Raw genomic sequence first — 12,200 nt, forward strand, 5'->3', positions numbered from 1 at the left:
CACTGAATCCTAATTCCATTCAGTATTCTAAAAGATTAATTTTGACACATCAAAATGTAAGAGTCAAGCTGGAAAATCAAATACTGCAGACCATGCCTATTAAGAAGCTCAAAGAGAGTTAAAGACCAGTTATAGCAAGATCTATAGGCAAAGAGCAAGGTAGCTATAACATCTGGCAGTATGAGAAACATTTGGCACATTATTATGTCATAGTCTTTACCTACACAAACCCAGTTCAAAGGAGTACATTGCAAAAAAATGCTTTGTAGTTTCCTGTAAGGCCTGCTTGATCTTGCATAAAACAACAATGCATGGAAACTAAACTAGGTCCCATGATTTACAATGTTTTTTCTATGTTATTTATTACAATGAATAGCTTTAGATATATAGCGTATATATTTTATATTCATCTCTGGATTGTTTTGAGTTAGCACATTATTTCTTAAATTCCATTCCCTTTCTTTCCTTTTGTTTATTGGGTGCAATAAATTCTTACTGTTTCCTTTTCTTCATTTTACAAGGTAAAAACTGTACTTTATGCCTCATCTTATGGGTATAAAAATGGAAGTTGATGGAGTACACTGTTATGATTTATACATCTTCACCCAGAACTGTCTGTATTTAATCCCATAGTGAGGCTATAATGTCTCTATAACATTTATTTCTGGATAAAATTATTTGATACAAGAAATATATAAACATGGGGAGGGGGGAATAATACAAGAGAGAAAACAAAGGCTAGAAACAGATCAATTATCAATGTGCAACAGCCAACCTATCTGAAATCAGACTTTAGACTTGAATATACATTGCACACTGTTTTTGTCTTGGTGCTGTTCCTCTCTGGAGCCTTAGTCTGAGGGAACAAAGATGACCTGTAACAGATTACCACCTACATACAAACCTTTCTTTCTTAAGCTTTCAAATACTGGACTGTCAGAGGGGGAAATCTCAAAGCCTATTAATTTTCTAGCTAGTAATGGGGTAGGAAGGCACCAAGAGACTTCAATTCAAGTATGAAACTGCTAAGCTGTTAATCAAAGCACTCAATATATATATTACACTATCTCTGTACACAGTTGCTGATCCAAGACAGTTTAGCTTCAGTAAAATGACTTTACATCTCCACTGAAGATGAGCCCTCAAAAAATACTAATAAACTTCTCCCAGCAGCAGGAATACACAGAACCATAATAATAATTAATACAATTACCCTGGGAATCAGAAGTTACATAAAATCCCTCCAGTTAGATCAGGAGGAGCAAAAAATTTAGGTTTCATATGGATCGCCATCAGTATGTGCAAACAATTAAATGATGTGATTAACTGCAACAAGAAAGTGAATGCAATTCCCAGGAAGTTCTCATGAGAGAAAAGAAGATATAAAATGAAATATCAAGAAGACACAGAGAAGGTGGAATAAATATAATACTGTTCACGCACTTCTAAGACTCAAGTAACATACTATACAAATGAAAATCTATAAGTAATTTCTTCTTTAATTGTTTCAGCTTTATATTGTCCTCTGTAAAACCTAAGTTCATTCACCTGTACCTTCTACTTCAAAAATATGAATAGAGATCAGTCTCTCTTACTGGCATTAGCCTATATGCATTCAATGAGTACGGTGTAATGAATCCCTTAGAATCGTGTCAGCTGGAAGGAACCACTGGCCCCCTACTCAGTGTAGGTCCATTTAGATTGAGCTGTTAAAGGCAGCATGAAACCAGTCAGGTTTCATGTATCTCCATGGATGGAGATTCCACAACCTATCCAGGTGACCTGTTCCAGTGTTTGACCACGCTCAGGGCAAAAGGTTTTCCCCTTGCACTGGGATGGAGTTTCCCATGTTCTAACTTCTGATCACAGCCTCTTGACCTTCCACTGTGCTCCTCTGAGAAGAGTCTAGCTCTGTCTTCTCTATATCCCCCTGTTAGGCAGTCACATGCAGCAGTACGATTGTTCCCATTGCATTAGCCGTAGTACGAAACAAACAGCACTCTCAGACTCTTCTTGTACATCATGTGCTCCAGCCCCCTAAGCATCTCCACTTGCTCCACTATGACAGTGTCTTTTCTGTACTGAGGAGGCCAAACTGGGCACAGCACTAGAGACATGGTTTCACAAGTGCCAGATAAGAGGGAAAGAACCCTCTACCTGCTTGCTATCCTCCTCCTAATGTAGCCCACAATGCAGCTGGCCTTCTTTGCCAGAAGGGCACACTGATGACTTGTGCAAATCACTGTCCATGAGGACCTTGGGTCCTTTTCTACAAAGCTGCTTCCTAGCCACCCAGTGCGGCCCTGTCCTGTCGTGTAGGTTTATTCCACCCCAGATGTAGGACTTTGCATTTGCCTTTGGTGAATTTCATGAAGTTCCTGACAGCCCATTTCTGGAGCCTGACAAAGTCCCTCAAACAGCAGCCCTGCCCTCCAGTGACCACATTTCCCAATTCACATAATCTGCAAACTTGCAAAGGATGCTGTCTATCCAGTCATCCAAGTTGTTACTGAAAACAAGCATGGCTGGCATCCATCCCTGAGGCACTCATAACCAGCTGCCGGGTGAGTTTTGTACCATTGACCACCACACTTAGAGCTCAGTGGTTGAGATAATTTTCCTTACTATTTTTGCAGTCCATAGCTCACCAGTTTAACTGTTAGAACACTAAGTAGACTGTTAAAGCCCTTGTTAAATTCAAGGTATACAATATCCACAGCTCTTCCCTATCTGCTCAGCTAGTTATTTCATCACAGAATGGAAGGCAGTTCCTCTCAGACCACATGGCACAGAGAATATATAGGTAATCTAAAGAAAGCTTATTACAGACGAGTGGCTAGAGTACACAGGAACCAGTTGCTCACCAACTGGTGCAAACTAGAAAAAAAAAAAAAAAAAAAAAAAAAAGCATCCAGAAATCTGGGAAGCCATAACCAGTTCCCTGTTGGCCTTGCATTTTGTTCTGAAAGGGTTCTGCTCCCTGCAAGCATGATGCCCTCTGAAATGCAGAAAAAGGAGTCAAGATTTTCATTTGCTTTGTCCGTGTAGCAACTTCTCATGCAAATTCAACAACACTGAAAGCTCAGAGCTTCTAGATTTAGGGTATACATCCTCAACACTAATTGCCCGAAATGAACAGATTTCTTCACTGAAATACATATAGCTTGTTGAAATTTTCGCCACATTGAGCTGTATATCGATTTTTCTTTTCAATGTCCTGTGAAAAAGGTGCCAAGCCCAAAATGTTCCTCTGTCGTCATGTGATTCATGGTAGCACAGCCTTACATTCACAGCTCCTGACAATCTCCTGAGTTTTGCTTTCAGTTGCACTGCTCCAGAGTGAGGCTATCAAAAAAAGAGAGGATTGCTGCCCTAGGATTTCTCTGTACATGCCACTGAAATTATACTAATGCTAACTACTCATGATGATTTTTAAAACAGAAAAATTGGTGAGGTGATAGTAGAGACAAATGGATTTTGAAACTCATCCATATGCACTTCATGTAATGCTAAGTTTTGTATAACGCTATGCAAGGATGTACCATATGTCAAATTGCAGAACAGGCTCTGACACTACCAGTTTCATACAATTGAATAACAAGCATTTAAACTTCAATCATTTCAAGTGATCCAACAAGATGCTGGAATATCAGACTGTTTCCTCTGTTTTCCACAGCCAGTCATCTTAAGATGAGAGTTGCCTTAATACTCTAGATTTATCTGCTGATAATTTTTCCTTAACAGCAGTGTTAGCAGTAGTCCCACTGTTGTGCTGAATGAGCAGTTTTCTTCTTTGCCTTACTTTTCAGGAGTTCATATATTTTTCTAAGAGCATGTCATTCCTAAAGCTGTTTAGTGTATTTCAAAAGGGTAAAAGGGAAGTAAGAAGAGGAAAAACCCACCCCACCTCTTAATAGTTCAGATCTTTCTGGAATTGGTAATTTCACAAAACCCAAAGAAAACTGAATTTATACATAACAGGGAAACTTACTTATTTCCATCTAATGGCAAAATGTTAAAGAAAACCCTTTCTAATACTTGCAGTTATGGTCCACAAGGACCATGAATCATTCAAACCATTTTATCTCGGGAATGTAGTATTGAGGAAATGCTCCTATTAATCTACACAGTTTTTAACTAAGAGATGAATGTGGTATTTAGGATATGTTCCTAATTCATCTAGACAGTTCTAGATCACAATCATCTTGTGAAGCTCTGATGCCTATCAATTACTACTTAGAATGACAGGAGAAAGGGCATTAGATTTTATTAGTATTTATTCTTTTTTTATAAAGAAAGTAAGAAAGGGGGAGAATTTTCAGCATAGTTTTGTACATGGGGAATTTAAAAGAAAAAAAAAAAAAAAGAATAAAGAGGTTTACGTGTTTGAGAACAAAAGTTGCCAGTAAAAATGCCAGCAGTATGTAAAACAGGGACAAGTCATGGTTGTTGTGGGAAACCATAAATTTGAAATCCTTCATTCTGTGTGTTCCAAAGCAGATGTTCAGCTGCTATAAATCAGCAAAGCTCCCTGACCCTTAATTTCTTAACCGCAGGATTGTGCCAAGGATTTTGTTACACTCAGTTTAGTTAAACGAAGTAGCGCTGTTCTAGCTATTCTAAGAGCAGCTGCACCCTCTAGCGGGCAAAGAATTTTTATTCAAATACGGTAAACCAGTTAATGTCCGTGATCTGAAGCAACCACTGGTTGCATTCTTCAAAACATTTAGCTTTAGTGCGTGACTTGCACATTTACGGTCTATACAATAAGCTATACATAAGCCATAATGATGTATAAAATCCTGTGATTTATTTTGGTGTGATGATAACATTCTGTACAGGGGAAGTAGGAATTCACCTTCTGATGAAAGAAAAGACCCATCTCAAACCAGTTCTGAAGTTACAGCAGCTTGCTCACAACGTCCCTTTCCCTAAGGTTTCTCATCTGATGGGTACTTTTCTCAGTACTGCCCAGCATCTCCTCTGAACAAATAATCATTCCCAACATGGTGACTCCCTGTGAACCTCTTGTCCTTGCATTTTTCCTTGTATATTCTTAAAATGTCATGATTATGTGATAATTTTGCAGATGCATTGCAGACACAGATATGTTACAGGCCCAAGGAACTCCCGGACTCTTGCGGAAATGACATCAATATGAAAGTAGATGGGACTTTAGCTACCTCTGTGAAAAGAGATGAAATAATGGATTTTCATAACAGATCTGAAGGACAAAATGTCATACAGGAAGAAACAGAAGGTTCCAAGAATAAAAAAGCAATAACATTTATATTAATACTTAAGGAGACAAAATAATGGTTAAGGATAGAAAATTAAACAAAAGGCAAGTGTCATTAAACATAAGTACGGTAGATGAAAAGGAGATGAGAACATAAAGAGAGGCAAACCACTGTGTCAGGCTTTTAGAAAAGAAGAATTTGAAACAGAAAACCTAAGAAAGTAAGAAAAGGAATTTAGAGAGCAAGACACTTAAATGGGCAAATGGTTTTAAGAGAATGAGGCTCCTGTCCCTTTAGTACAGACCACTTGCTGAGTATCCTTATTTTTTCCTGTCAGCAATCTAAGCACTTCTCCATTCTGCATTCTTCCAACACATCACCTGCTTCAAAACAAAACGTCCCAGTAAAACTAACTTTTTGCCCAATCTCTCCAAGACAAAAAGTAAAACTAATCTAAATACCAAAATATTAATTAATATTTTATTATATTGATATATTAATATATTAGAATTCAGCTTATTGAAAACAACTAATTCAGTCTTTTGTTTCAAATAACTTTTCAGTTTGAAATGTAGTTCACATTACTGAAATTGATGACTGCATATGCCTTTAAAAAATGTAACTGCATTACTAGCTCTTTTTTTCTTCTGTGCATTGTCACTGCAAGGTAAACTGCAATTAAGCAGAGGGCAGTGACCGCACAGCAAGTTATTAGCCCATTCATGTCGCACTAAGCTTATCTGAGCCACTCATAACTAATAATGCCAGAGATAAAATATTAGCATCACTGTGTTGTTACTTGACATTCTTAATTTAATTATATCCCTAATAGTCTTAATAATTACAGACTTTTTTGTGCCAATTACAATGGCAATTTTTTCCTTTTTCTCCCCCCAAAATTGCAGTCCATAATCCAAAGCCATTTACAGTGAGCCATACACTGAGTGACCATACAAGGATAATGGATGTGTAAATTTTACCTGTAAGATCATTTTATCTGAAAATAACAGAAAATCTCAGCATGCTTAGGGAGAGACAAAAAGACTCTTTAAGCAATGGGAAAATGCCATGATAATTTGCAAAAAGTGAATAGATGACCATTTCTAAAATAGCCCATTTTCTATCATACTTTTTTCCACACTTACAAGTCTTAAATGAAATGCAACAGTGAGTAGAATCATTATGTTCTGATGTAGTTTGTACCATGATTATAGGGGTATTCACTCATCTGTGTTTCTGCAAATGATGGAGTTATAGCTCCAGCAGTTTTTAACAGCTTACCTAAAACTAAACAATTGTCTATAGCATTAAGATAATACATACAGCATAGACACAAGAAAGAAGTCACTTTTAACTTGCTGTATTACCTATCACAGAAAGGTACAATTCTCCAGGAATTCCTTCCCATTCCACAAGGATATCAATCCCAAATATTAACACAATCAGGACAAACAGTAGCTTGTTTTGTCTCATTGGCAGATTCTGAGAGCAAATATCTACCAAGAAATTGTCCATTTTCTCTTTACTAGTCCAGACATATTTGTACCTGTAGGAAGTTAGGTATCCAAACAACAGCTAGGCAACTAAACACTTTTGTGATTTGGTTCAATGGCCTTGTCTAGCCCAGCGCAATGTTTCACGTTCTTGGTAACATGTTTTTATATACAGACCTGATGCTGTGATTTTTGTTTTGTTGGCTGGAGGGTGGTGGGGTGGTGTAGGTAATTAAAAGGGAGTCAACAGAACAGGGGACTGTAGAAAACTTTAATTGTAATACTCAATTCTACCTCCTCACTAATGTCAGAACAATTTAGTTAGACACCATCATGATTCCCTTTGCTGCTGAATGCACTAGAGTAGCTTGGCATTTATTAATATACTTGCTTTTCCTACCACTCAAGCCAGACAATGCATATTTAAAGACAAGTAAAATAAAGCCCTTTCAGTGTAGATGAACTTTACTCAGATTTGTCTGGCAAAAATGTACAGTGTCTGTAACTTGTATTGCTGTCTGTCAATAGTTCATAGCAGTAAACCCATAAACTCTCAATTAATCCAAAGACTTTCATAAGTAGGCTTAATGCTTAAAAATACAGTAAGTAAACCAAAAGGGGCTGCACACTTACATAGTATATGATTATGCTCTTTACCTTCTTCTGTGTAAGTGGAGAACTATTCTAAGATGTTACACGTTGAAACCAACAAAATCAAGGTAAACCAAGTGAGTTTGGATTAGAGATAGAAGGGAGAGAAAGGAAGTTGCTACGTTTTCCTAAAAAAACCCAAAAACTACCAAACTACCCTGCACAGGGAATTAAGAGCATTTCTCAAAGAAAAAGAAGAAAGTGAAAAGTGCATATTATTTAAGAGGAAAAAAGAAAACTTGCAGTTTAAAAGTGCATGTTAAGTCACCAAACTAACCACATGATGGCAGTCCAACATTATAAAAAGGGGGAAAACACGTGCATTTAATAGAAACTATTTGAAATAGTTCAGCTCTGTGTATACTACTCAGAACATACTCAAGCAATGCTGTAGAGCAGTGATTTTTAACCTTCCTTGATTTGCATACCTCTAAACATTTTAAGGAGGTAAAGACCCAACAGGCAGAGGTCTTTATCTTCCATTATCTTCCATTATCTTCCATTATCTTCCATCAAAGTGTGACTTTACAGTACAGTTCATACATGCCAAAGTCCACAGAAACATGATTTAAATACCACTGTTTCATAATTTTAGAAAATACTATTTCCATGTATTAGTGTGCTGATTTGCACATTCTTTGTTCAGAGTTCAAACTCCAATCCACATACATTCTGTTTCTGAGATACTGTATACACAAGCCAACGTGGTATTAGACTCAAAGGAGCTCTAAGTTCTTCCTTTAGTGAACAAACCCATGAACACATGCAGCAACCTGAAAAACGAGAAGGCCTGGTACATTCCTAAGTCCAAAGTACCAGGTTTTTTCATATGCTTCTCTCCTAAACCTTCTCTTTAGTTTCTTCCTCACTAACTGCAACCCAACTACCTACATAAATTCACACAATCTTTGGTATGCATATGCAACGTATCACTGGCTTATGAATCCAAAACTTAAAAGATGATCAGTGAGAAATCGAAAGTCGTAATTGTTGACATCCAGTCTCATTCGCTTTTATTCAGTGTTGCTTGCTACAGCTGACTATACAGTTTGCCTTTTATGATTTGTATTAGTGAGGCTAATGATTTACGTGGTATTTTCCTAATGCTTTTCCTAACCAGCACATGGCAGATTATTCCAGTTGGCACATATGCCCAAGATTGCTCCCTTGTTCCCAGATTCAGATTTTTATTTGTCTATATTGGAGTCGGTGTGCTGTATGCCAACCAAATTAAGATGGGTCAAATTGCATTACATCTTGTGTCTCTTGTTACTGTCTTTGCTTTTGTCAGTATAGTGAGTAATGCTGAAGACATGTTTCCTCATATCTGCATTCCAATTATATGGAGCAAATTAGCAATATCAGAGGTATACAATAGCCAGTAGCTGGCAAAACATTTAAAAATAATTTTTACACAACACAGGGCATCAGCCTAAAGCCTCACCAATATGCGGCTATTTGTCATTCTAAGGCAGGCTAGAAATACAGATTCAATTTAACTTGCTGTTGTGACTTCTCTTGGATTCAGCTGAGACAGTTAATTTCCTTAGTAGCTGGTGCAGTGCTGTGACATGGATGTGGTTTGAGTATAATGTTGATAACAGATGTTTTTAATTGTTGCTGGATAATGTTTATACTAAGTCAAAGACTTTTCAGTTTCTCAGGCCTTGCCAGCGAGAGCACTGGAGGGGCACAAGAAATTGGGAGAGGACGTAGCTAGGACACCTGACCTGATCTGGTCAAAGGGATATTCCATACCGTAGCGTGTCATGCTCAGTATATAAACTGGGGGGAGTTGCCCAGGGCCTGCCAATGGCTGCTTGGGGACTGGTGGGGCATCAGTCAGCAGGTGGTGAGCAATTGTGTTGTGCATTGCTTGGGGTTTTTTCTCTGTTCCCTTTGGATTTCATTCCTCTCCCCTTCTCCTTCCTTTCCATTACAATTGTTATTATTATTATTGTGGGGTTTCCCTATTTTATTTTGTTTTACTTATTAAATTGTTCTTACCTCAATGCTTGAGCTTTACATTCCTTCCTGATTCTCCTCCCCACCCCTCTGGGGGCTGGGCAGTGGGGGAGAGCAAGTGGCTGCATAATACTTAAGTTACTGACTCAGGTTAAACCATGACAGACTTTGCAGGAGTACTAGCTGTTAGCTCACCTGTGGGTCCATAATCACAGATGCCATGGTTGATAAGCATTCTTCCACTCGGTGATGAGAAAGTAAATCTGTTGCGGTTATTTAGAGCACACTAAACTGCAGCACTTCTGGCTCACAACTCCTGAAGTTGTGATTGAGCTTTTCCTTATACTCCTTTCAGTGTGAATACCTGTTTACACCCATGAAATCAATGGGCACTCTTCCTCCTAATTAACTTCCTTTCGACAACAGGCAAATGATAATCCAGAGCATCAGAGGTAGGTGGAGGAGTTTTTCCAGCCCTCTGGTGCCTCTGGGTGGTGCCATCCAACTCTTCTTCCATACAGCAGTGACCATTGTCCAGTTTTAGGTTCAGCATCCTTGTTTTAAAGTGCATTCTCCCCTCATTTCTCCAGTTGTTCACTGAATTGTTTTTCCGATTGCACCCAAGCATCCATGACAATGTTTGTTTCCTTCAAACAAGCCCAGCAGCTTTCTGTCCTCCTCCTCATAAAGCCTTCCTATCAGTGCCTAATCGGAACTTTGTGGAGCTAGTTGGCTTATGCTTGCATCATCACACCATTTTGATATAAATACTTGTCTGAAATATCTCAAATGTATAATCAACACACTTTAAAATATATATACTTTGATAGTTTCCTCCTGCTCATGGGATGTTTACAATTTCAAGCCTGCTATACCTAGTATCAAACTCAAAGTAGTGCATCTAGAAGATTTGCATTTTACTGCACAACTGATTCAAAACACACAAAAATTAACATGATGGCCTTTATTACAGTAGGTACAGAACATTAATTTGTTGTTACGAAGCCTTTACTTCTAATGAAGTTATTTCCACTCGGAGTTATTCTTTATGCTAAAAATCAAGGTATCCATTTTAAGCATTACTTATGCAAATCCAGAATCCATTCTGTTAATGAATGCTGGAGATAACTGATGGCTTGTCAATAATTATTCAGAAAATGCTTAGTTGTGCAAGTACTTGAAAATTCTTAAAAATCAAAAGTACAACCACACCATCCTCATGGGTATTTGTGGTATGACATGTCAGAAAGCTTATAAAGACTCCGATATTGGCTATTTTCATACTTAATTCAGAATGATTGCACCTATAACAGTTTCAATATATGCTCCATCTGCAAAAAAGTAGTTAAGCATATGATGAAGTGGGTGGACAAAATGTCACAGCTGTTTCATCTGCACACCACATGTAGAATTCCAAGTAGCATATGCAATAGTTTCACCTAGAAAACTTTTAGATTGAAATGTTTTTTCTAAGAGAACATCCTTAATCTGGTTTTGTCAATGGTAATGATTACTACCCTTCTGAAAAATTTTGTTAAAAGCCTACGTTAATCTTCTGCACGACACTGACCACAAAACCTTCATGAAGTTCCCATTTGAATGATAATTACATTTCAGAAAAAAATGGCAGCAATCTTTGATAAGAGGCATTCAGTCTCTATTTCTAAACTCTCTACTCGAAAAAAAAAAGTTATTACTAGATTAGGTAAACCAAATTTATTTTCTACCTCTGAATCCTTACAAGTTTGGGGGATGTCAACCACGCGGCTACCTTTCATTCTTTGTTCCAAACTACTGTATGAATATAGGCACTGCCAGCTAAAGAGCTCTTTCCAGAACAGTAACAATATTACGTGTATATATGCAAGCACTACACTTTATGTTAGGTTAGTGCTTCTACAAGACGCTATGCATCCAATACATAAAGTAACTTGTACTGTTATGACAATGAATTCCTGGGGATACCCCGGTATATCCAGCACAGATGCAACATCAGGAGTCTTCGCACACACTGCTGCGTGCTGCACACTAAGCCTTAAAAGGCCATTTTCTCCAACACCGCTATCTCCTCGCAGCGCCATTCTGTTCCGCTCAACTGTTTAAAGCAGCTCCTGGGGCAGCCCGCACCGAGCGGGGCCCAAGGCGGCCGCGGTAGGGCCAAACGCCAGCGGGCGGGGGAAGGCCAAGGGCAGCTGCTAGCTGGAGGCACCGGCCGCGCACCCCGGCGGCTGGCGGTGCGGGCCGCCCTGACGGCGCGGGCTGCCCCGTGTGTTCACCGCTACACCCAACGGCTGCCCCCCACCACCACACGCCGTGAGGCCAGCGGCCGTGCCCCGCGCGGCACGCCTCCCCGCCAGGCTCCGGCACGGCAGGGCGGGGCAGGGCGGGGCGGGGCGGGGTGGGGAGGGGCGGGGCAAACCGCCGCAGCGATCGGCGCCCGCCGCCGCCCGCCAAACCGCCACACCCCCGCGCGCCGCTTCCTGCGCCCGCGGAAGCACCAGGGCCTGCCGGGGCAGCGGGTAGAGGCCACCGCGCATGCGCCACTCCTCGCGGTGCCCGGCGAGGCCACGCCTCCTGCGCTAGCGCCCCGCCCGGCCCCGCCCTCCCGCCCGGCCCGGCCCGGCCCGGCCCCTCCCCTGCGCAGGGGCAGCGGCTACCAGAGCCGCCTCCGCCGCCGGGAGACGCCTCGCCCGCCCGGCCGCTGGGCCGCCGCCGCCCCGTCATGTCCGAGGCGGGCCAGGAGCTTATCCACCTGGTGTGGGGCAAAAAGGCCGGGCCCCGCGGGCTGGCCGACACCATCTTCTGCCGCTGGGCGCAAGGTACCTGCGTGCGCCGCGCCCCGGCCCCGCTC

General features: G+C 40.5%; 1 protein-coding gene and 1 long non-coding RNA gene across 3 annotated transcripts in view; one reads left to right on the top strand and one right to left on the bottom strand.

The window, feature by feature from the left end:
• The window catches only part of LOC129735891 (uncharacterized), a 62,386-nt gene that overhangs the window by 42,483 nt on the left and 7,703 nt on the right, over positions 1-12,200 (bottom strand). The window lies entirely within an intron of this gene.
• Positions 11,974-12,200, top strand: part of MINDY3 (MINDY lysine 48 deubiquitinase 3) — a 55,792-nt gene continuing 55,565 nt past the window's right edge. The window contains exon 1 of the mRNA XM_055707822.1: positions 11,974-12,168. Coding sequence (XP_055563797.1) covers positions 12,072-12,168 — 97 coding nt within the window. The 5' untranslated portion in view covers positions 11,974-12,071. The remainder of the gene's footprint in view (positions 12,169-12,200) is intronic.

This window comes from Falco cherrug, chromosome 4 (assembly GCF_023634085.1).
Source record: "Falco cherrug isolate bFalChe1 chromosome 4, bFalChe1.pri, whole genome shotgun sequence".
Taxonomy (NCBI): domain Eukaryota; kingdom Metazoa; phylum Chordata; class Aves; order Falconiformes; family Falconidae; genus Falco; species Falco cherrug.